The 26,155-nt window shown below is 37.5% G+C and overlaps 1 protein-coding gene across 21 annotated transcripts in view; it reads left to right on the top strand.

The window, feature by feature from the left end:
• The window catches only part of RICTOR (RPTOR independent companion of MTOR complex 2), a 161,599-nt gene that overhangs the window by 108,175 nt on the left and 27,269 nt on the right, over nt 1–26,155 (top strand). For 12 of the 21 annotated variants that reach the window (XM_051853789.2, XM_051853786.2, XM_070056658.1 and 9 more), the window contains 13 exons: nt 47–211; nt 374–450; nt 1,092–1,170; nt 7,866–7,975; nt 8,406–8,493; nt 10,301–10,393; nt 10,777–10,883; nt 11,368–11,597; nt 15,240–16,248; nt 16,535–16,606; nt 18,763–18,940; nt 20,054–20,138; nt 21,847–22,080. In XM_051853789.2, coding sequence (XP_051709749.1) covers nt 47–211; nt 374–450; nt 1,092–1,170; nt 7,866–7,975; nt 8,406–8,493; nt 10,301–10,393; nt 10,777–10,883; nt 11,368–11,597; nt 15,240–16,248; nt 16,535–16,606; nt 18,763–18,940; nt 20,054–20,138; nt 21,847–22,080 — 2,527 coding nt within the window. Of the gene's footprint in view, nt 1–46; nt 212–373; nt 451–1,091; nt 1,171–7,865; nt 7,976–8,405; nt 8,494–10,300; nt 10,394–10,776; nt 10,884–11,367; nt 11,598–15,239; nt 16,249–16,534; nt 16,607–18,486; nt 18,510–18,762; nt 18,941–20,053; nt 20,139–21,846; nt 22,081–26,155 lie in introns of those variants that run through there. The other 9 variants (XM_070056653.1, XM_051853790.2, XM_070056659.1 and 6 more) reach the window with 4 other exon arrangements.

Raw genomic sequence — 26,155 nt, 5'->3', positions numbered from 1 at the left:
CATGGTGAAGTTTTGTTTTGTCTGATATTTTCATTTATCTCTACAGGCTTGCAGGCTGTATGCAACAAAACATTTAAGGGTATTACTGAGAGCTAATGTTGAATTCTTCAATAATTGGGGGATTGAGTTGTTAGTAACTCAGCTACATGATAAAAACAAAACGATTTCTTCTGAAGCTCTGGATATCTTAGATGAAGCATGTGAAGACAAGGTGAAGGTTCTTTTATTGCAAATATATATGTGGTGAAATACTTAGACTTGAACTTAAATTATTTGACAACTAAATGAAGTCTAATTTATATATGTATCCTGTAAATAATGAATTTACTATTTTTGTATAATTGCTAATTTACCTAATAATCATCTTTTTCAGGCCAATCTTCATGCTCTTATTCAGATGAAACCAGCGTTATCCCACCTTGGAGACAAGGGTTTGCTGCTTCTCCTTAGGTAAGTTTTAAGTAAAATTTTCTTTAACTTTTTTTTTTGTTTGTTTTTTGACAGGCAGAGTGGACAGTGAGAGAGAGAGACAGAGAGAAAGGTCTTCCTTTGCCGTTGGTTCACCCTCCAATGGCCGCTGCGGCCGGCGCACTGCGCTGATCCGATGGCAGGAGCCAGGTACTTTTCCTGGTCTCCCATGGGGTGCAGGGCCCAAGCACTTGGCCATCCTCCACTGCACTCCCTGGCCACAGCAGAGAGCTGGCCTGGAAGAGGAGCAACCCGGACAGAATCTGGCGCCCCGACCAGGACTAGAACCCGGTGTGCCAGTGCCACAATGTGGAGGATTAGCCTAGTGAGCCGCGGCGCCGGCCTTTAACATATTTCTGAATGTATTTTCTGTTATCACTGTGGCAGTATATGTTAAAGCTCAATTATACTTCACTTGACATTTTCCTTATTGTTACTGACTTTGTGTATTTTTACAAAAATTTTTGACAATTTTTTTGTAATTGAAGTTACAATAAATTATAGCTGACCTATTTTTAGGAATAAGATAATTCTCCTTAAACATATTTTTTGTTCAATACATTTTAACTCCTTAAACATGTTTTTAAATTCAATGTTAAACTATTGCTTGTTTTCGTTTACAGATTTCTCTCCATTCCAAAAGGATTTTCCTATCTGAATGAAAGGGGTTATGTAGCAAAACAGTTGGAAAAGTGGCACAAGGTAACTTCTGACTGAGTAAGGTTCAAATTGTATGTTTTTTCCTTGGGAAATACATTTGTAAATTTAGAGGATAAATTTTTATACCATTAATGTTTTGAAATTAGTAAAAATAGTTCCACATTTGTAGGAAGTCAAGCCTGAAAATCTGTGGGCTTACTTAGTGGTGTTTATCAGTTTTAAGTTACAGTTATTTCTTTTATAGTTAACTATTGACTTTGTATAGGATTTGTTTTTTATAATCTGTTACAATTTATCAACCCTATTTGACAACATTTCTTTTATTTTTGGTTCTCTTATTAGCTTACAACTTTGGGTGAACCCTTTTAAGGCAGAACTAAAATTTCTCTAAATGAAAGATCGAAAACTGTTTTATCTAAGCAAATATAATTGCTTAATGAAACTTTATTTTTTGGTACTACTGTACATAAATTTAAGGAGAAACTTACTGCTTTTGTAAACAAGAAGAATACCTAGTAGCAGGAAAGTTTTTAACACTCACTAGCTCTTCTTTTGCTGATTATCACCGAGGCTTCATTATTTTGTTTGAAACATTGTTCAAAACATTTTGGAAACCTATGATGAAAATGATCTGTATCAGTATAAAAGATTTTTGGATTTTCTGTCATTTCAGATCATTTATCATTTGGTTTCTGTCCTTTATTTAAGTACTTATATGGTCTATATTGAACCATATTTTCCAAGAGATTCTCATTTATTAAATGTACTAAAATTTGAAAGCATCCCATTTCAGGCATGAAGTTTTGCAATAATGATGACTTTGAGAACTGAAACAGGATACAATTGTACTTCTTAAATAGAAGATATTTAAATTACTGTAATAAAATTACTACCTTATTGGACAGCTTATAATATCAGGAACTTGCTTGGCAAATTTGATGCAATGCTTTGAAATAGTTCAAAATAGAAATGCTACAGTAGGGGCTGGTGGTGTGGCATAGTAGGCAAAGCCACAGCCTGCAGTGCTGGCATCCGATTTGGCATCGATTCTTGTCCCGGCTGCTCCTTTTCTGATACAGCTCTCAGTTTATGGCCTGGGAAAGCAGTGGAACGTGACCCAAGTGCCTTGGCCCCCTCACCCATGGAGGAGACCTGGAAGAAGTTCCTGGCTTCAGATAGGCTCAGCTCCAGCTGTTGCATCCATTTGGGGAGTGAGCCAGCTGACGAAAACCTTTCTATCTGTAACTCTGCCTCTCAAATAAAAATAATAATAGTAATTTTTAAAAAGTAAATGCTACAACAAAGGGATAGATTATTGAAACTTCACAAACTTTTGAAGAAAGTGATATCCTGGTAGTAGGGGCTAGAGTAAGTAGGGAGTGGCAAGGTGAAGCTAGAATGGTCAATTAGATAATCGCAAGCTTTATAAGCCACATTTTATCATACTAAGGGGTTTCCATTTGATACATAGTGAGGAATCATTTGTGTTTATCAAAGAACTAGGCTTTAGGAATGTGATAAGTTGCAATGTAGAAGTTTGGTTAACAGAAGGAAAATCTAGGAAAAGTAATAACAAGTTTGGAAGCAATTATTAAGAACCTGAACTTCAGTGGTAATGAGGTTGAATAGGTAGGGACACATTTTCTGGGCATTTTTGAAATAAAATGGATGAAATTTTTATGTTGATTGAACACAATGAAGGAGGGGTCTAACTTGATTTATAAGGTTTCTAACACAGTGAGTAAGTGTATAATGAATCACCATTAAGATATTACGATTACAAGAAGTGATTGCTGGGCTCAGGGTAATGAATTTTGAATATGTTATCTCTGAAATGACCAGATGATAATAAGCCAAGATTATTTGGGAGCATTGATACAGTACAGAAAACGATATTTTGAGGTCCTCAGTAGTAGTAGTAGTAGTAGTAGTAGTAGTAGTAGTAGTAGAAGAAACCTGAAACAAGTGAGACCATCAGAGAAAAATATCAAAAAAACAAACAAACAAAAAAATGAGAGAGAGAGAGAAGGCTGAGCATTGTTCCTTAAAGAATACCCTGCTTGGAGTAGGGCATTTGGCTAAGTGGTTAAGTCATCACTTGGAATGCACATCCCATATTGGAGTGTCTGGTTTGAGTCCCAGATCCTCAGCTTCCTGTCTAGTTTCTTGCCAATATACATCCTGGGAGGCAGCAGATGATGGCTTAAAGTACTTGGGTCCCTGCCACCCATGTGGGGCCCAGCTGCTGTTTCAGGCATTTGGGAGTGAACCAGCAGATGGAAGATGTCTGTCTCTGTCTCTCAAGTAAAATGAAAGTAAATAATTTTTTTAAGACAGAAACAATGTCCTGGTTTAATGAAAGGCAGTGATCACAAAAAAAACTATCAGAATGAGATAACTAAAGGATGATTTAGAAAGGCCAGGCCAGTGAAGGAAGTCATGTGGCTTACCACCGGAAAATAGGCTTGTTTGAAAGTTAAGTCATTCATGAATTTTCCTAATGTGATTTCAGTAGAAACTTTGAGATACTGGATTGCAGTTCCTGAGAAATATAAAACTGAAGATGATATAGTCCACTGTTTTCAAATTAGAGAAAGGAAAGGTAACTTTGTGATCGTTGACCATTGAATTTAGTCCCTTGCACAACAATCCTATGAAATACATTCTGTTTTTTCTATTTTGTGAAGAAAAATGTTGAGACTGAGTGGAGTAAACTAATTTATCCTAGGTTACAGATCTTGAAAACAGCAGGGCAGAGAAATTAATCCAGTTCTTTCTGGCTCCAATATCCAATGCTCTTTCCACTACATTTGATTTCCTCCCAGTAGCTTGTAGCATGCCAAGAAGGGAAGTGTTTGTGTATGAATCTTATTTTTGTTTTGAGGAAGAAAGAGATGTGAACATATTGTGAGCCAAGGGAAACGACCTAATAAGGCAAGAGAGACTAATGACAGACAAGGGGGAATAGCTGATGGAATGAATTCCTGGCCAAGGAGAGGATAGATTAGTCTGCAGGTGTAAAGTCAGCTCTTCTGTGAGAAAGAAAGAAAATTCAGTGGAAGACTATGTAAGTCACCTTGAAGATGGGAGGGAGGAAACCTATCTGCTTTTCTATCTCAGCTGATTCAGAATTGGCTTTTAGGATAGCTGTGAATTATTTTTTTCAGGTTGGTTACACAATAAAATGAAGTGATTTAAGTATCTTCAGCCACACATATGTCTCATGTTGATGCTGGTATGATGTTAGTGATAGATTATCTAAGACTTACTGCTTTGTCTGGAGTTCAACAAACACTGTCTGTTAGTATTTGCTATCAATTAGAGATTAATTGGTTTCACAAATATTGGTTCAATTAAAATTCTTCCAGTGTATAATTATTTTATTCAGATACTTTATATCTGAAATTGGTTAAGTCAGAGGTTGGCAAGCTATGACCTTTCTCCAATCCAAATGCATCTCTCCACTTGTGTTTTTGTGACTTTCCTAAGCATAGCTTTTTTTTTTTTTTTAAACAGTTGGGGTAAAAAAAATCAAACAAGAATATTTCGTGATAAGTGAAACTGTATGAGATTTGTATTTCTGTGTTAATAAAGTTTACTTGAAAAAAAGAGATACTGATTTATTTATGATCAACCACAACTCTACATAAATCATTTTTAAATGAATTTTTTTAAAGATCTATTTTATTTATTTGAAAGAGTTATAGAGAGAGGTAGAGACAGAAAGGTCTTCCATGTGCCGGTTCACCCCCCCCCCCCCCCCCGCCGCCCCCAGGTGGCCACAATAGCCTGAGCTGAGCCTATCCAAAGCCAGGAGCTTCTTCTGGGTCTCCCACATGGGTGCAGGGGCCCAAGGACTTGGGCTGTCCTTCGATGCTTTCCCAGCACAGTTAACAGTAGACTGGATCAGAAGTGGAGCAGCCAGGACTCAAACAGACTCTCATATGGGATGCCGGCACTGAGGGCAGGGCTTTAACCCTGCTGTACCATAGCACCAAACCCAATAAATCATTGTTAATATCATGACATAATTATGATAGATTGGCTTCATTTTCTGTGTTATTGAGTGGTTTGTTAATACGACTATAGCAGGTTTTTTTTTTTTTTTTACTTTGGCAACCATTTTATATTACAGTTGCTTTTAAAATTTCATTAGTATTTTAACTTTTTTTTTTTTTAAAGAAGTTATACTAAGGAACATGAAACCAACTTTTTTCACAGTTGTCCCTTTCAATCTCTTTTATGTGATGATTTCTCCCTACTTCTGGATACAGTATTAGGCAGATCTTATACCTTTTCTTATCAGCTACTAAGCAGTTAATAACGTAACGCAAGGTAATAAAGCATTCAGGCCAATGTAATATTAAAATTCTATTCATTCAAGTTAGCATTGCTCACACCCAGTACAGGCCTGATATTGACTTTAAAATGTACGGTGAAGTAATGTTCATTTCATCAGTATTTGTTGCTCCTTGACTGCAAGTTTGGGGGCTCTCTAGGATTATAACAGAAAGAAGAAGGGGTAAGGGGACAATCTTAGTACAATTCTTATGTGGGTTTATTAGCTCCTAGTGTGGCAGATTTCAGATGTTGAGTCTTACCTGGGGTTTATATGGATTTCTCAGTGACCTTGTAACCATTGACAGTTCTCATTGACAGTTCCCTTATCAAGGGCAGAAGCTCCTTTGGCAACTTACTTACCAAATCACTTAGTAGCTAGAGGTTCATACTTGAGTTATGGACCTGATAAGGTAGATTCCTCCTCCCACCCTCCAAGTAGATCCTTTGGGCAGAAGATCCACATCAGAAACTCAGCTCCATTTCACAGTTACAAAACAGAGTCCCTGACATTTACTAGTGTTTTCCAATGAATGCCACTTCAAAAGAATAACTGCACCATGTGACTGTAACTACTCATTCAAAAAACTCAAACACCTGTCTTAATTAGATTTTTGTGGTAAGATTTTCACGAATAAAGGAGGGCATGGTGATAATAATATAGTGATAATATCTAATTAAAATCTGATTACTAATGCAAAGTAAATACAGAACCTAAAGAAGAATAGGGAAAGTATTTAGAGGTTGTAATTAGAGAGCTAAGGTAACCCACCAAATTCAAGTAGTATAAGTGGTTTCAAATATAAAATAAAAGCCTCCCAACCCTGTATTTTGTCTGTTCTGAGGTCATATCTGTTAATTTCTTTTATGTGCACTTAGAGGTATTGTGTACATGTCTAAGTACATATTATTTAAAAATACAAATGAATTTTGTTTACAAATGAAGATAAAACTGAAATTGAACTTTTTCATTCAGCAGTATAACTCAGAGCTTTTCAGAGCAGTACATTTAGATCTACTCTATTCTTCTTAATGCATAATAGAATATGAATTTACCCTAATTTGTATAACCAGTCTCATATTAATGGACATTTGGAGTGTGCTCAACTTTGTAGTTTTGTAAACTTTGTGCAAGTATATCTGTTGGATAAATTTTTCCAAGTATAATGCAATCAAAAAATATGTTGCAATTAAAAAATTTTTGAAGATTAATTGATTTGAGGGTCAGAGTTACAAAGAGAGAGGGAGAGAAAAAGAGATCTTGCACCCACTGGTTCACTCCCCAGATAGCTGTAACAGCCAGTGCTATGCCAGGCTGGAGCCAGGAATTTCATTTGGATCTCCCATATTGGTGGCAGGGGCCCAAACACTTGGGCCATCTTCTGCTGTTTTTCCCAGGCCATCAGCAGGGAGCTGGGTTGGAAATGGAGTAGCCAGAACTTGAACCTGCTCTCATATGAGATGCTGGCGTTGCAGGGAGCAGCTTTACTTACTGTGCCACAATGGCAGCCTCTGGAATTTAAATTGTTTTAAAAGATTTATATATTTATTTGAAAGGCAGTTACAGAGTGAGAGAAGGAGAAGCAGAGAGATCTTCCATCTACTGATTGACTCCCCAAATGGCTGAAACAATGAGGACTGGGCCAGGCCAAAACCAGGAGCCAGGAGCTTCATCAGGGTCTCCCTTATGGGTGCAGAGGACGAATGACTTGGGCCATCCTCCACTCTTCTCCCAGGCACATTAGCAGGGAGCTGGATCTGAAGCGGAGCAGCTGGGACTCCAACTGGCACCAATATGAGATGCTGGTGCTGCAGGCCATGGCTTTAACTTGCTGTGCCACAGCTCCAGCCCCTGGAATTAAAATTTTTAATAAATGTTGCCGAATTGTTTTCCCAAGAGGTTCCACCAGTTCTTTGTAGCAATTTGAAGTAGACATCTTTTGCAATAAGAATTGTAACTTAAGGCATTTAAGTAGGAGTTTCTCAAGTTGCAGTGGGTCCATTTGACTTTATTTAAATCAATGGGGAAAGGTGTTTTACTGAAACCTGGTAAAATGGTAGAATTCATCTAATTTTCCTTTGAAATTTCCTGGTGACTATCTTAAGTGTTTAATTTTAAGAAGCTGTTTTTTTTTAATACAAGCAATTTCAAATATGTGCTCAATAATTTGGACCCTAAAATGTTAATTGAAAAGGAAGAAAATATAAACAGTGTTTTAGTATGATAAAATATTTGAATTCATAATACCCTTGCTCTGTCCTTTCCAAAACATGTCTATTTGATAAACACATGTTTTCATTTTTTACATGTATTTTTCCCAGATTTGCTACATACCTGACATTTATAAATTTAGTGAAAGAAATTATGCTGTAAATAACTGAAATAATATTATCTTTAGGAATATAATTCAAAATATGTTGACTTGATTGAGGAACAACTTAATGAAGCACTTACTACATATCGGAAGCCTGTCGATGGTGATAACTATGTTCGCCGAAGTAACCAAAGGTATAGTCGTGTTAGTGGAGCAGTAGTCCCATATATCAGATTTAAAGCTGTACTGAAATAAATCAGTGCTGTTAAAAGTTTTCTGAACATTTACATTTCTGCTTCATACACTGAGAATAGGAAATAATCTTAATGTATAAGTATTGATTGTCCAAAAGTTCCAGTGGCATTCACAGTGTGGAAATACCCTACTGATACAGCTGTCAGAGACATTCCATGCCCTCACCCAAGTCTGCCTCTCCAGCCCCAGCTCTCTTACCAGTACTGTGAGACCTGTTAAATTATTTTGTCAGAGAAATCATAATGCCTTCCCATCTCCTTATTTTTATTTGTGCTGGGAATTATATCTAGTTTTATTTATCTAGTTTATTATTAGTAGCCACTGCATAGTTAAATAAGATAGTCATATCAGTCATCTTTATTATGCTAGATTACAGCGTCCTCATGTCTACCTGCCGGTACACCTTTATGGACAACTGGTACACCACAAAACAGGCTGCCATTTGTTGGAAGTGCAGGTAAAACATAATTTGCTTATTTTAAATCACTACTATAGTAAAAAAAAATCTTAATATTGCTAAAATATTTCTGCAAAAATTTTGCAAAACTTTAAAATTAGTGGCATCACTTATACTTTTAAAGTTCATCTATCTTATAGTTGACTTATGCATTCTAAGTTTGTAATCCTTAGAAATATTGGCTTCCATGTGTTTCCCTGACTTGTGTGTGACCTTTGAATAACTGTTCTTCAGGATCAACAACCCATTGAAGGTCGGAGTTCTTCCCTTTATAGTTTGTTGGAGAAATTAAAATCTCCTTAAAAACAAAAGTGGAAAATGAGTTTCTTTCTTGCTCTTTTTGGCAAGTTAAACTGTACCTGCCAAAGATTCATTATCCTTAGTGAGCAACAAACTGAACTTTGCTGCTTGTGAGCACTTCACAGAATGTGATGCATGTGGGCAAGGATGTGTTCTTTAACTGTAATGTATTCACTGTGTTTTCGGCTGTGAATATGTCTTGCAATCAGGTGTTTTCAATAAATGCAGCATTTCTGTTACTTTAGAAATAGTTGTAGAAATATTTGTGTACTATGTTCCTAAATCTGTATATGTGAAATACATGAAGTAGGTTCACCTTAAAAATAAATGAATTAATTAAGCCCACGCCGCGGCTCACTAGGCTAATCCTCCGCCTTGTGGCGCCGGCACACCGGGTTCTAGTCCTGGTCAGGACGCCAGATTCTGTCCGGGTTGCTCCTCTTCCAGGCCAGCTCTCTGCTGTGGCCAGGGAGTGCAGTGGAGGATGGCCAAGTGCTTGGGCCCTGCACCCCATGGGAGACCAGGAAAAGTACCTGACTCCTGCCATTGGATCAGTGCGGTGCGCCGGCCGCGGCAGCCATTGGAGGGTGAACCAATGGCAAAGGGAAGACCTTTCTCTCTGTCTCTCTCTCTCACTGTCCACTCTGCCTGTCAAAAAAAAAAAAAAAAAAAAAAGAATTAATTAAAAAAAAAAATGGGCAACACTATAGGGATTCAGACCATGAAATATAATGATTTAGCATTTTGCACAATTAGCACTGGTGTTAATTTCCTATTAAGTCCTGGATTTTATGTTTATTTGTTTGCTTACTTGCTTACTTCTGTTGTTTTGTATTCAACTATAACATGTAAATAGATTTATTGCTCATGTTGAATTTTCATAAATCACCTTCAAAATAAAGTTTCATATTTGAAAAAAATATTTGTGTATGTATGAACAACAATATTATAGGAGTTTAGTTCGTTTTTGTATCTTTGCTCATCTCACGAGCACAGGGGTTTTCATAAATACACTCTAGTTTCATGTGTTTTCATATTATATCTGAAGACTATTGGGACAGGTATCTTTATAATAACAAAGAACTGGAAGTTCTTTGCTCAGTGTCATTATCTACATAAATATGAAATTAATCCCTAATTTATTTTATATTTGAAAGAAATACTTATCATGGCTTTTTGTAATACTAATGAGTGCCAGGTACTATGTTAAACACTTCTTTTTGTAATAATATTTTAAATCATGAAACCCTACAAGACAGATCCTATGATTATCCCAGTTTTAGAGATTAAGAAATCAAGGCATAGGGAGGTTAAGTAACTTCCTCAAGACCACAGAGCTCGTAAGTGGTAACTCTGAAAGGTAAGCTTAGAACCCATGCACACTCATGCAGCTAAACTATTTTAGAATTTTAAATATTCAAAAATGACTAAAACCTTAAAAGCTTTATGATACAATGAGAAAATATACTAAAGATATAATACCCTCTTACTCATTTTTTTTCTTTAGAATATTGTTACAGAACTGTGTCATAATGTTCGGACTCCAGATTTGGATAAATGGGAAGAAATTAAAAAACTGAAAGCGTCTCTTTGGGCCTTGGTTTGTAATAAACATTTCTATAAGATTTTTGCAAAAAAAAAAAAAAAAAACCCTCTTGTTTTTCCCATTAATACTAAATAAAATAAAATTTATTTGGAACTTGTTCTTAGAGTAATAATCTAAGGGATTATTCATGTGAATTTAAATATTATTTTCATGCTGAAGAAAAGATGGTTAAACTGTTACTTTTTATGACTTGGCATTTTCTTGCTAAAACAAAAAGAACATTAATTCCTAATGTTCCTTATTTGAGAATTTTTTCACTTTTTCTTCCTCTGTCATGGATGAGGTGAAATTTGTGTTTCTTGGTAGCTATTCAAATCTTTTAAAACAATTGTTATTGTAACTCGGTATTTGCCATAAATAATTTCTTGTCTTTTTAGGGAAATATTGGCTCATCAAATTGGGGTCTTAATTTGCTACAAGAAGAAAATGTGATTCCAGATATACTTAAACTTGCAAAACAGTGTGAGGTTCTTTCCATCAGAGGGTATGTAACTCTGAAGTCTTAATGCATGTTGTTATTCACAGTGGTTATCAGGAAAAAGTATTTGATTCTTTATAATCCATAACTGTTAATTCATTGAAAGTCCTAATGTAAGATTTTAAATGGATTAATAAACACCTTAATTGAACTTTATCTTGCAAGCAGAGAATGCATAACATGTGTCCAAATGTTCCAGTAATCCAAATGCCCAGATATTACACATCTAAATTAAGAAAACTAATATGTCATTTTTGCTAAGATTGCATTGTGCTTTTTGTTTTGTTGTATTTTCTTTATTAGGAAAGAGGGCATGTTTTTTATTTCTACTAATTTATTTCTAACTAGTTAATACATTTTTTCACAAGGCAGATTTTAATGACTGTAAAAATTCATATGTCTTTTATGGCAAATTAATTTTTCTGTGGATATTTTTAAAAAATCTTATTTTGGAATTATAGACTGTTAATACTACATCTTTTACATACAGGACCTGTGTATATGTACTCGGGCTCATTGCTAAAACCAAACAAGGCTGTGATATCCTAAAATGTCACAGTTGGGATGCTGTGAGGCATAGTCGCAAACATCCATGGCCAGTGGTTCCTGATGATGTGGAACAACTCTGTAATGAACTCTCCTCTGTCCCAAGCACCCTGAGTTTGAACTCAGAGTCAACCAGCTCTAGACATAATAGTGAAAGTGAATCTGCACCATCAAGTGAGTATTGTGACAGGTTCATATAAAGGTGGCCAATATTGATAGCATATTTGTAAGTTCAAACTTTAAATGTATTTGTTACATCCTTGATTTAACTTTTTTTAAAAGATTTATTTTTTATTTGAAAGAGATAACAGAGAAAGGATGAGAGAGATTTTCCATCAGCTGATTTACTCCAAAATGGCTTCAATGACCAGAGCAGGGCCAGGCTGAAGCTAGGAGCCTGAAGCTTCTTTTGGGTCTCCCACGTGGGTGCAGAGGACTAAACACTTGGGCCATCCTCTACTGCTTTCCCAGGCATGTTAGCAGGGAGCTGGATCAGAAGTGAAGCAGCCAGGTTTCAGACCAGTGCCCATATGCTATGCAGGCATCTCAGGTGGAAGCTTACCCTGCTAAGCCATACTGCTGGCCCTTTAACTAGCCTCTTGAATGCCTGTCTTTCCACGGCATATCGTATAGCCATCAGCTTACATTGTTCTCTCTTACATTCCTAGTAACTTTTGGAAAATCCTACACAGAAAGGTGTGTGATAAAGCCCTGTACCAGAAGAAACAGCCCCCTTTTTTGTTACCAGAAAAGAAGGAACTCTAACAAATATTTTGTCTCCTTTCTTCGTTTACTTAATTATTTTACTCATTTTTCTTTTTTTTTTTTTTTTTTTTTTTATTATTTATTTTTTTTTTTATTTTTGACAGGCAGAGTGGACAGTGAGAGAGAGAGACAGAGAGAAAGGTCTTCCTTTTGCCGTTGGTTCACCCTCCAATGGCCGCCGCGGCCGGCGCGCTGCGGCCAGCGCACCGCGCTGATCCGATGGCAGGAGCCAGGAGCTAGGTGCTTTTCCTGGTCTCCCATGGGGTGCAGGGCCCAAGCACCTGGGCCATCCTCCACTGCACTCCCTGGCCACAGCAGAGAGCTGGCCTGGAAGAGGGGCAACCGGGACAGAATCCGGAGCCCCGACCGGGACTAGAACCCGGTGTGCCGGCGCCGCTAGGCGGAGGATTAGCCTAGTGAGCCGCGGCGCCGGCCTATTTTACTCATTTTTCAAGTGTAGAGATTGTTGAATGAGAGCATTTTTTTTAATATACTACATTCATATCTTCATTTTTGAGAGAAGAAACTAAATGTTAAAATAGTAGAGTTACTAAAAGAGTATAAAAAACAAGTTATATATCAAACAGTATATAGTTTTAAGTTCTGTGTTAAGTACTATTAGGTATACAGAGTTTAAGGTGTAGTTCTTGCTTTTAAAAAGATCATGTGTACCTGGCTCCTGCCATCGGATCAGCACGGTGCACCAGCCGCAGCGTGCTGGCCGCGGCAGCCATTGGAGGGTGAACCAATGACAAAAGGAAGACCTTTCTCTCTGTCTCTCTCTCCACTCTGCCTGTCAAAAAATAAAAAATAAAATAAAAAAAAATACTGTGACATTTATGAAACCGTATTTTGAACCTAAGAAGGTGTGACTTATAAGATGCATTGATATTTTATGTAGTGCTAAGAAAGAAGTTGAGGCTGGCGCCGGGGCTCACTAGGCTAATCCTCTGCCTTGCGGCACCGGCACACCAGGTTCTAGTCCCGGTCGGGGCGCCGGATTCTGTCCGGGTTGCTCCTCTTCCAGGCCAGCTCTCTGCTGTGGCCAGGGAGTGCAGTGGAGGATGGCCCAAGTGCTTGGGCCCTGCACCCCATGGGAGACCAGGATAAGTACCTGCCTCCTGCCATCGGATCAGCGCGGTGCGCCGGCCGCAGCGCACCAGCCGCAGCGGCCATTGGAGGGTGAACCAACGGCAAAGGAAGACCTTTCTCTCTGTCTCTCTCTCTCTCACTGTCCACTCTGCCTGTCAAAAAAAAAAAAAAAAAAAAAAAAAGTTGAAGCAGGCACTATGGCGTAGTGGGTAAGGCTGCTGCCTGCAGTGCTGGCATCCCATATGGGTGCCAGTTCAAATGCCAGCTGCTCCACTTCTGATCCAGCCCTCTGCTATGGCCTGGGAAAGCAGTGGCAGACAGCCCAAGACACTGGGCCCCTGCACCCTCTTGGGAGACCTGGAGGAGGCTCCTGGCTCTTGGCTTTGTATCTGCCCCACTGCTGCCTTTGCATCCATTTGGGGAGTGAACCAGTGGATGGAAGACCTCTCTCTCTTTGTAACTCTGCCTTTCACATAAATAAATAATAAATAAATAAATAAATAAATAGTTAAGAAAAACAAAGAAAAAGTTGCCAGTAGTAGGACATACCACTAATTACAAATAATACCCTGATTTTGGAGAAATTATATTAGAAAAGTATACTTAGAATTGACAAAATTTATAAACAGTGCAATATGCAAGTTCATTTAGGATTTATTCGTCTTCTTTTAAAATATATATGAAGTAGTTTATACTTATTCAACAGGAAAGTTAAAAATAAAAACAGAATAAAAGCTCCTAGATGTCATTAGGTATCTGCTTGATCTATGAGAGTTGAACACTGAATTTAGATGAATTTCTTAGTACTTAAAGCAAAATGGAAAACAAAAATAATTATTTTGTTTATTTTTTCATTTATTTATTTAAGTGGCACACTGAAAGAGAGAGCTCCCATCTGCTGATTCACTCCCTAAATGCCCACAATAGATTGCACTGGGGCAAGTTGATGCCAGTAGCCAGGAACTCAATCCAGGTCTCCCATGTGGATGGCAAAAACGTAATAATCTGAGCTATCACTGTTGCCTCCCAGGGTCTAAATTAGCAAGAAGCTGGAGTCCAGAGCTAAAGCTGGATATTGAACCTGGGCACTCTAGTGTCATAGAGGGATGTCTTAATTGGTGTTGTAACTGCTGGGGTAAACTCCTACCCCAAACATTATTTTAAACAGGAATTTAAAGTGTTTATGACTTACTTCTTTCTAAGTATAGTTGTCCATCCACGCCCATTGGAGGGTTGGTTCCATGACCCCTTTGGGTATCAAAGTCCATGGATACTCAGAAACCCGTAAATAAAATGGCATGGTGTTTGCATGTAACATATGCACATCCTCCTATATACTTTAAATCATCTTAAGATTATTTACACTGTGTTACACTGTAAATTCTATGCAAATAGGTCTAATATTCTACTTAGGGAATGATGACAAGAAAAAGTTTGTATAGGTCCAGGTAGAGATGCAGTATTTTCTCCATATTTTTGCTCCATGGTTGGCTGAATCCATAGATGTAGAAACTACACACACAGAGATCCAACTGTTTATCTTGTTTTAAGATTGGGATGAATTTCTCCTGCTTATTGTGATTTGAAGATTAAACCACTAGTTATCTATACCAGCTGAGTGAGAATCAAGTCTCCCTTTTCCCCTTAATTTCATCCTAAATATTTGCAGAATTAAAAGAAAGTTCATATAAGATGTGCCACAGTGAGTCCTATGGTTTTTCTTTGGAAATAATAGGAAATCTTCATAATGACATAATACTACATTTTCTTAGAGTCCAAACTCTGGGTTTCGAGGGAGCTCTTTTATGTGTTACAGTGGCCTAATCCCTTATTTTCTAATTTTCTTTCCCCAGATGATTATTTCTTAAAACATTTCCCAAAAATGTTATTTCATAAGTCATTATCATGAACCTGCCATTTATATTGTATGCTTTTTTAAAATCAATTCTTTAATCATAGGTATGTTCATAATGGAGGATGACCGGTTTGGCAGCAGCTCTACTAGTACATTCTTCCTTGACATCAATGAAGATGCGGAGCCACCATTTTATGACCGACCTGGACCCATAAAGGATAAAAATTCCTTCCCTTTCTTTGCTTCTAGTAAACTTGTCAAGAATCGTATCTTAAATTCACTTACTTTGCCAAATAAAAAACATCGCAGCAGCAGTGATCCAAAAGGAGGGAAATTGTCGTCTGAGAATAAGACAAGCAACAGACGAATCCGAACACTCACAGAGCCCAGTGTTGACTTGAATCATAGTGATGAGTTCACACCCATATCCACAGTGCAGAAAACATTACAATTAGAAACCTCATTTGTTGGGAATAAGCACACTGAAGACACTGGTAGTACACCAAGTATTGGAGAAAACGACCTCAAGTTTACCAAGAGTTTTGGTACAGAAAATCACAGAGAAAACACAAGCCGAGAAAGGTTAGTTGTAGAAAGTTCAACGAGCTCACATATGAAGATACGTAGCCAAAGTTTTAATACCGACACTACAACAAGTGGGATAAGTTCCATGAGCTCAAGTCCTTCTCGAGAGACAGTAGGTGTAGATGCTACAACTGTGGACACAGACTGTGGAAGTATGAGTACTGTGGTAAGTACTAAAACTGTTAAGACAAGCCACTATTTGACACCACAGACTAACCATCTGTCTCTCTCCAAATCAAACTCTGTGTCCCTGGTGCCGCCAGGTTCTTCTCATACACTTCCTAGAAGAGCACAGTCCCTTAAAGCACCCTCTATTGCTACAATTAAAAGTCTAGCAGATTGTAACTTTAGCTACACAAGTTCTAGAGATGCCTTTGGCTATGCTACACTGAAAAGATTACAGCAACAGAGAATGCATCCATCCTTATCGCACTCAGAAGCTTTGGCATCTCCAGCAAAAGATGTGCTGTTTACCGATACCATCACCATGAAGGCCAACAGTTTTGAATCCAGATTAACACCAAGCAGGTGAGCAAATAGATGTTTAGAAATAAACAATAATGTTTCCATTTTAACAAATTTAAATGTAAAGCATTTGCTAGGTTTTACACTGCATAAGCCTCAGAACTGACCTGTCACAATTGTTTACCTTGGTAGGCTATAAGCTCCTTGTTACCCGATATGATTTGAAATGGATTCTTGCAGCTGCGAGGGGGGAAACAAAACTCCTTTAGGTCCTGAAAATAAATCCTACCTGCTTTACAAGGACACACAAGTCACAAGCTTTTTTTTATTTATTTCTCGCTTCTGCAAGGATCGATTTTAAAAAGAAGCATGTCGGGGGAATCAGGAGCTTAAGACCTACAATAAAAAACAACCTTTTCAGGTAGGTCAATTTAAGGCTCCAGAAATTGACCTCTTCATTTTTTTTTAAGATAACTGAAAATGCCAGTTTAATTATTTTCAGTTTCTTTTAAGTACCTGTGTTTATTAAGTAGGAACCTAATAAACACTAAATGAGTTTAGTTCTCAGGATTTAGCAAAAAAGAAAAAAAAAATTTAGCAGGGATGTCTATACTGCATTTAGATTACATCAACCTGATAAAGGGTATAGTTTACCCTAAAGAGATCTGCAGTATTAATTTGATTATTGCAAAAATTTCCATACTTGTTTTTTTCTGTTGTTGGGTCAAGTGCTTCTAAACAACCCTCTTAGTTTTGAATTATATTTATTTAAATGGCATAATATATGTCAAGTACGTAAAATAGTGTCTGATATGTATCAAGCATGTAGAAAGTTATCCGTTGGGATTATCTTTGCTATTTAATCCATCTGGCTGCTACATTAAATTATAACATTAAGTAATATTTTTCTAATAGCAACATTTAATAGAGGGATTTCTGGTAGCAGATACTAAATTATGTTTCCTCTGATAGCATTTAGTAAATTACACAGTAATACCTCATCTACCTGGAACTCACTAGCTTTGACAACATCATTAATACAAAACAAAGCCAGAAATACCTCTCAAGAGCTCACAATTACAATTCTATGCTGTAAATTAATTTTGAAATTTCCAGGCCTCAGTTACCTCATCCAGTGGATATTGGGTAGACAAGTGGTTTTTAAAATAGTGCTTTTTAAGCATAGAAACCCTTTTTCACAAAAAGGCTCCAGTGGAAACCCAATATGTAGAATAAGTAAAAAATGGAACCACGCTGGTTGAAATGGGAATTGGAAAGGTAAATAATCGAGTAATTGCTCCCTTCTACTCGACAATGACTTTATATCTAAGCGATAACAACAGTATGATTTGAAAACTTTTTTGAGTAAATTCATAAGTCTCAGTTAAGACTGGTTTTTTGGTAGAAATTAGTGGACATTAGGAGTGATATTTGCTATCTTAATAATTAACTGTTAGTGAAGCATTTGTTCTATGTGTTTCATAAGTTAGTTTTTTAAATTTAATATCAGACTGCATTAGTACATTTAGAAGACCTCTTTTTTTTTAAATTATTTATTTGAAAGTCAGAATTAGAGGGAAAAACAGAAAGAGACAGAGACCTTTATTGGCTCACCCCCCCAAATGATGACAGTGGCCCCGTATGATTCAAGTCCCAGCTGCTCCAGTTCTGATCCAGCTCCCCGCTAATGTGCCTGGGACAGTAGTAGAAGATGGCCCAAGTGCTTGGGCCCCTGCACCCATGAAAGAGACCAGGAAAAAATTCCTGGCTTCTGGCTTTAGCTAGGACATCTTGGGGCTGCTGTGCCACAGCACTGGCCCCAAGACTTCGTTTTCCAAATAGCAATATATATAGAAATCTGGATGCCTCTGTAGTGCCTTGTATTTATATATTTGAAGCAGGTACCAAGTAAAAATTTTAGTGTACCTATTGCATGAATAAGAATCTACATGAGAAGAGTGTGTCTTATGAAAATATCAGTATACAGTGCTTATTATGGAATCATTAGAAAGGTATGCATTGTGGAAATGTCAGTGGTTCTTTTAACATTGATAATGATACCATTTTGCTATATTGTACCTGTGTTCTTAATTGATAATCAAAGCATTAAAGAAACTACTATATAAGGAATAAGTCATAAATCTCATTTTTCATAAATAATACTAAGTAGAGTTAGTAGGTAGACCCTTATTTAAATGATAAGAAACCTAGCAATCTAAAGTGATTGCAAAAATAATCGTTGGATCATCTGGTAATTTCTGAGGTCAGTTTCTTTCTCCTTTTTTTTTTTTTTACTTCTAGATATTGAAAGTTACTCTAATTGGCCTACCTTTCCATCTATACTTAAGAGACTATAACAGTTGTTTGGGCTGACAGTCAGCATTACTGGTGACCTTTGAATATTAACCCATAACAACTAATATTTCAAAGTGTTTATGTTTCCAGTGAACAAGATGATACTGCTTAGTACTTCACTAGCTACTTGTCTTTTATGAAGGTAGGAATGTAACTTGTTTCTTAATATGATGATTATAAAACAGGAAACTGATGCAAGTGGTTTTTTTAATGTTGTTATAGGTTCATGAAAGCTCTAAGTTATGCATCATTAGATAAAGAAGATTTATTAAGTCCTATTAATCAAAATACCTTGCAACGATCATCCTCAGTGAGATCCATGGTGTCCAGTGCTACATATGGTGGCTCAGATGACTACATTGGTCTTGCTCTTCCAGTCGATATCAATGATATATTCCAGGTATCATCATAAATTTTATTGTTACACTATCAGTTTATTTCTTGCTTTTTTCATATTGTATGACTGCTTTTTAGAATTTATAATTTAGAGTGAACAGTAATTATGGAGAAGAATTTTTTAAGATGGTTTTGTTTAAAGAAATTTTAAGATGAAAATTATTTCATCTTTTCTAACTTTTCTACACCTTTCTGTTGAGCATCTCCAGGCTCCTAGGGCATTCTCCTTCGCTGTCTTCCATGCTTTTTTTTCTTAAGATTATATTTATTTATTTGAGAGGTAGAGTTACAGAAAGAGAGGGGGAGAGACAGAAAGGTCTTCCATCTGCTGGTTCACTCCCCAAATGGCCGCAATGGCCAGAGCTGGGCTGATCTGAAGCCAGGAGCCAGCAGCTTCTTCCTGATCTCCCACATGGGTGCAGAGACCCAAGCCCTTGGGCCATCTTGCACTGCCATAGCAGAGAGCTGGATCGAAAGAGGAGCGGCCAGCTAGAATATGAATCGACACCCATGTGGGATGCCTACTCTGCAAGCAAAATGTGTAGCCTACTACGCCACAGTGCCAGCCCTCAATTGGTATCTCATTTGATTTCTTTATCTAGGTGTTCTCTGTAGAAATTTAGTTAATTCCTAACCTTGCTTGTTAATCACCTTTGACTTACTCCTTGTTTGGTTTTTTTTTTTGTTTTTTGTTTTTTTTTTAATCCTTGATCCTATTTATTACTTGGAAGGCAGCCACATGTGATACTCAGTTTTAGAAATTGACTCTAATCTCAGAACTACAAATCTCTGGATTGTTTGTAGTAGTAAAAGTTACACATATTCTCAGACGTCTAAAGGCATTTTAGATAAACACTAAGATTATCATTTTAACATCCATTTAACTCACCAAATATGATGAAAACTTTCAGGGATATTTTGTCAAGTTTAACCTTCTTCAATAAACTTTTTATTGTAAGTTCATATGCTACAGTAATTCTGTTTGATTATATTTCACCTAATTTTTCCAGCATTCATAGAGTTATTTTTATAGTAGGTTCCAACTCTGGCTTCTATCTAATTTATAGATTTAACTATGGCTTATATCTAATTTATAGTTATATTATATCTAATTTAGGTAAAGGATATTCCCTATTTTCAGACCAAAAACCTACCTCCACAAGATGATCGAGGTTCAAGAGTGTTTGCCCCTGATGCAGGAGGTAAAGTATGGTCTTTATTCTCATGAAACTCCTCTTTATATTAAAAAGAAAGTTCTTTTTAGTTGGAGAATATTGAAACTTGATGTGTACTAGCCTTGGGTCAGCTTAAAATTATAATAGTATAATTTTTGCATCAACTTAAAATTAAGCCACAATTATTTTGTGGGGAGGGATTTAAAGTATTTTTTCAACTAAGTACCTGGCCTCTCAATAAGAGAAATGCAAGTTAGTTTCTGTTTCTAAAAGCAGCACAAGAAAAATGTGTAACACCAATCCTTAGAGGTCTAAGAGAAAGATAAAAATATGCCTATAAATTATATGATTGCTCTGTTGTGAACTGTTGTATTTTAATGAATGTATGCACATAAGCCACATATTTTATAGCTTCATGATCTTTTTCTTGAAAGATAGATGGCAAATAAGCACATCAAAAGATTTCAGTGTAATTAATCATTAGTATAATATATCCTAACTTCTTCCTTTTTTTTTTCTTTTAAGATTGATTTATTTATTTGAAAGTCAGAGTTAGATCTTCCATCTGCTTCTTCACTTCCCAAATGACTGCAGTGGCCAGCACTGGATCAGACTAAAGCCAGGAGCTTCTTCTGGGTCTCCCACCTGAGAGGCAGGAGCCCAAAACACTTGAGCCATCTTCTGCTTTTCTCAATCCGTGAGCAGGGAGCTGGATTGAAGTAGAGCAGCCAGGACACCAACCATTGCCCATATGGGTTGCCAGCATCAGATACTGTGACTTTACCCACTATGTCATAATGCCAGTCCCCTGATTTTTTTAAAAACAAGTATATCTTTATACTTACAACTATTACTTTTCTTTAGGCAAATATTGAGGATGATTGAAATACTCTAATTATATAATCTTAGTTTTCCTTTTCAAAAAAGATTATTTTATTCGCTAGGCACAGAGGGAGGAGGGAGGAACAGAGGAAGACATTCCATCCCCTGGCTTACTTCCTAGATGACCACCACAGCTAGGTTCCATGCTAAAGCCAGGAGCTCAGAGCTACATTCCAGGATCTGTGTGGGCGGCAGGGTCCCGTGCACTTGGGCCATCTTCTATTACCTTTCAGGAACAGTAACAGGAAGTTGGATTGGAAGCAGAGTAGCTGGGTTTCAAACCAGTACTCCAACATGGGTTTCTGACATCAGAAGCAATGGCTTAACCCACTATGCCACAACGCTGGCCCCCCCAGTTTATGTTTGAAACTCAGTATTAAAGTAATATTAGCATATCCGCTAACTTTAGTTTTTGTCAAAATTTAAAGCAAATTATGGACCGGCACTGCAGGGTAGTGGGTACCCTGCTGCCTGCAGTGCTGGCGTCCCATTTGGGCACTGGTTCGAGTCCCGGCTGCTCCACTTGCGATCCAACTCCCTCCTATGGCCTGGGAAAGGAGTGGAAGATGGTCCAAGACCCTGGGATCCTGCACACACGTGGGAGACATCTCACTCTCTCTCTGTCTGTCTGTCTCTTCTCTCTGTGTAACTCTGACTTTCAAATAAATAAATAAATCTTTAAAAAAAGAAAGCAAATTATTTTTTTTCTTCCCAGTTAGATTTTGAGTGATAAAGAGGTTTCTGAATTTCTTCTCCACTTTCCCTTTAAATTTCTCATAGTTTAAGGCACCTTGGAAAAGTTATTACTGATACTGTTTTTACTGGATTATGTTTTATATTTACCTACATACAGGTCTTTCATCTGGAACTGGAGGTCTTGTAAAAAACTCTTTTCACTTGCTACGACAACAGATGAGTCTTACGGAAATCATGAACTCAATCCATTCAGACGCTTCTCTGTTTTTAGAAAGTACAGAAGATACTGGACTGCAGGAGCACACAGATGATAACTGCCTTTATTGTGTCTGTATTGAAATTCTGGGTTTCCAACCCAGTAATCAACTAAGTGCGATCTGTAGTCATTCAGGTGAGTGAGTATGTCCTCTGAGTTGAGTCCAGACTTGAATCTGCGCCTGTCACAAATCATCTGCCAGCCCTATTGGTCATTCCCTCCAGGCTCACTACCCCCACCTTAGTTCACCTAGCACTCCCATAATAGAATTTTAATATTTCAAGCCTGCAATTTCAATTCCTTCCTATTCATCGTGCGTAGTATTGCCTGGGATTAAAAGGCTGTTCATGCCCTGCACACGAGACTGTTATCTGTCTAATACTTTATTTTTCCACAGTTTTCCTTTTTTTTTTTTTTTTTTAAGATTATTTATTTGAGAGGCAGAGTTACAGAGAGGATTTTCCATCTGCTGGTTCACTCCCCAAATGGCCGTAACAGCCAGAGCTGGGCCGATCCAAAGCCAGGAGCCAGGAACTTGGAACTTCTTCTGGGTCTCCCACATGAGTGCAGGGGCCCAAGCACTTGAGCCATCTTCTGCTACTTTCTCAGGCCATTAGCAGAGACCCAGATAGGAAGAGGAGCAGCTGAGACAGGAACCAGCACCCATGTTTTCCCATTGTTTTAGTTGATGTATAACTATTGACTGTTTGAAGTTTTTGAACAAATATCTAGGCATAAAAAATGTTTTTCCTGCTCTTCTCTCTTTTTTTCTTTCTCCTCCCCACACACATGCAGGCTTACACACAAACACATGGTCCATTTGGCAAGTCCATCTCATCCCAGGTGGCAGCAGTGTCTTGTCTCTAAAATGTTCTCCAGCTTGCTAAGTCAGGTGTTGACATTCTTTCCTCTTTGCTCTTATTGTTCTATAGCTCTTTTGCAGTAATAATTATTACTCTCACTTGATTTTTTTTCCCATTCCACTTGGTAAGTTCTTTCAGAGTATCGTTTGTCATGTATTTTCGTTTTTATATTTCTAATACTTGGCTGTGTGCTGCCCTGTACAGTGGGTCCTCAGTGTATATTTGGTGAGTGAATAAAGTGAATGCGGATTAAGTTTTTTTATGACTTAAGAAGTGACGTGTATTAGTAGTGTCAGATTACAATACGCATAATTTTTCACGAATGTCACTAACTATTGCTGAGAAAGACTTAGTGATGCCGATTCACTTTGTCAGATTTCCCCTTGATATGCTAATTCAGAGCTTCCCAACTAATGGGTTGCAGCACACTGATAGGCAGCAATAGGTAATGGTTATGCTGAAATATTGATCCCCTAAATGGTGCCATGTCCTGTGGGGCCTGGCTTTGACAAAGTGTGGGCTAAGTACTTCCCACTCTGAACAACTCTGTGCAGAGCCCTGGCATGCTATAACTATTAAAACTTTTCTGTGAGTGAAAAAGTTTGGGAAAGTATTTGTGTTACGTATTATATACAGTAAAGATGCTATTTTCAGTTGTTAGGCTATTTCTTGTTCAGGGTTTTGTTTCTGCAAGTTCTTCATTTATTCATTCAACAGATATTTATGAAACACTTATCAATTTGCTTTGCCAAACTATTTTCTAGTTAGAAAACAAATAGGAAGACCAGCCCCTTACTCAGTCACAAAGCAAACACAGCTTGTTACCTAATTCTTTTGTGATCAGAGTAGTAGTGAGACTTGCTGCAGTCACAGAGGCACTTAACTTTGGCATAGCCATCAGAACACCCTCTTACCCCTCCCCATCCTCTTCCATTTTTTTATTCTTTGTTTAATTTTCAAGATTTATTTTGTTTATTTGAAAGGCAGCCTTAGAGAAGGAGAGGCAGAGCAAGAGAGAGATCTTCCATCCACTGGTTTCATTCCCCAGATGGCTGCACAAACAGGGACTGGGCAGGCTGGAACCAGTAGCTTCCTTCATTCATGTCTCCCACACGGATGCAAGGGCCCAAGCCTTGGACCTTCTTTAGCTGCTTTCCCAGGCTCATTAATGGGCAGCTGGAATTCAAATTGGTGCCCATATGGGATGCTGGCATTGCAGGCAGCAGCTTAACCTGCTGTGCTCCAGCCCAGTCTTTTATTCTGGTGTAGTGTTAGATTGAGGAGCAGCAGAGTGAGAACAACTCTTAATTAGGAAGCTGTACCAGTTTACCTAAGATACTTCATAGATGTGAGGGGAAGAAAGCTAATTGAACCTTTAAAGGTTAATGCGCTCAGCCAAATATTTATTAGACAACTACATAGGCCAGGTGTGGTTCTAGACACTAGGAAAACAATTATGAGGAAAAAAAGGAAACATTGAAAGGGTAGTGATCCTGCATCCTCTAAACTTTAGTTCTAAGGGGAAAGAAATGTATTGATCAACTAACTGATTCATTATGCAGGTACAATACTGCATTTGTAGTAAATACCATTAAAAATAGAGTACATGGTACTAGGCAAGGAGTATGACCAGGTGGACAAGTCAAAGAAGAGGTTTCAGAAATTTCTGTTGGGTCGTGGTCTAGAGGATGACTAGAAACTAACCAAAGACTGGAATAAAGGGTGTTTTAGAAAAGAAACAACATGAGCAAAGTTGACCTGATAACAGTCAAAGAGACTTAAAAGGATACCTGTGGGATAAGATGAAAGATGAGACTAGGAAGGTAAGCAGAGGCTAAGCCCTGGCAAGCCATTGTCTGCCAGAGTATGGGCAGTGGACCAGCAGCATCAGCCTTACATTGAGAGCTCATTAAAAATGTGGAATCCTGTGGCAGGCTTTTGGTGCAGTGCTTACGATGCCATTTGGAATGCCCATGTCCTATATCATAGTGTCTGGTCTATGTTCTGGCTTCTCCACTTCTGATCCAGCTTCTTCATAACTCATACCTTGTGAAATAGCAGGTGATGCCTTAAGTATGTGGGTCCCTGCCACCCATGTGGGAGCCCTGGATTAAGTTCTGGGTTCCTGGTTTTGCCTGGCCCGGCTCTGGCTGTTGTGAGCATTTGGTGCGTGAACCAGTGGATAGAAGATCTCTGTCTCTCTCTGTTTCTTCCTGCCTTTCAAATAAATGAAAATGAAAATAAATGTTCTTTTTTTTTTTTTTTTTTTTTTTTTTGTTAATTGCTGAACAAAACATTAACAAGACTCCTAGGTTATTCATATAGTGTAAGTAATATTGCTGTAGGGTACTTCAAGCCATAGTATTCTGTATGTTAGTAAAAAGACATCCTTATTATCCCTGAAAACTAAAAAATAATTCCTCTTCTACAGCACGATCCTTTTAAAGGAAAGTGAATAGAAGATATTTCATTTTATAAAGTGAGTGTTTTAGGCTAGTGTGTAGAGAGCAGTAGAAAAAAAATCAGCCAACTATTAAAAATAATGGCAGGGTGATCCATTTTAATTTGTAAGTTATTAAATTGACAATTAAGAGTACGTTAAAAACTACCATGAAAAAAGGAGCCAAAAAAAGAACATGGTGGTTTTCAAATGATTTTAGCAGTAAAATTAATGTCTCCCCACCCACTCTCTCTTGATCTTTCTTTTATACTCTCCTTCTCCCTCTTTTTCTTCTTGGCCCCTTCCTTCCGGTCTGTCAGGTTTCCCCCAGTAAACCCTTTCCCTTAAAAAAAAAGTGTCTCAAAGTCTGTATGAGTAACATACAAATGAAGAAGTTAGAGGAAAGATGAGAGAGAACTCCACCCATTTGGCCTTTTCCTTGTCCAAGTAATATCCATTGAGCCAGGAAATGCTAGTACTCCAGAAAACACTGAAGACCACAGCTGTAGTCACAGCAAAACATTAAGATTTGACATCCAAAAAGACTTATCTTCCAAGCCAAGCTACTCCAAATTAATTATTTGATCTTGGGCAAGCTTCTTGTTCTCACCAAGCTTCAGTTTTTGTTTTTTGCTGAAGTCTGTAGGTGGGAATAATCAAACTGTGAGTAGTATACTATTTTGGTGTTTATATATCAAATAAGTTAGCATTCATTCACCACTCAATAAATGGTAATTCACAGTAAATTGTTTGTTAGAAATAATAATTCTCTCTGATTTTACCATGCTCCTAACAAAAATTTTCTTGCTAACTTTTACCTATCTTGTTGCCCATTAGGTGGTTATAAATATGTCAGAGGTATGGTTTCTCATAGAAATTCTTAGGCTATTTTATGATTTACTGCCTT

Source organism: Oryctolagus cuniculus, chromosome 14 (assembly GCF_964237555.1).
Source record: "Oryctolagus cuniculus chromosome 14, mOryCun1.1, whole genome shotgun sequence".
In the NCBI taxonomy this organism is placed as follows: Eukaryota; Metazoa; Chordata; class Mammalia; order Lagomorpha; family Leporidae; genus Oryctolagus; species Oryctolagus cuniculus.
The sequence above is the reverse complement of the archived record's forward strand: the minus strand, read 5'-3'. Positions and strand labels throughout refer to the sequence as shown.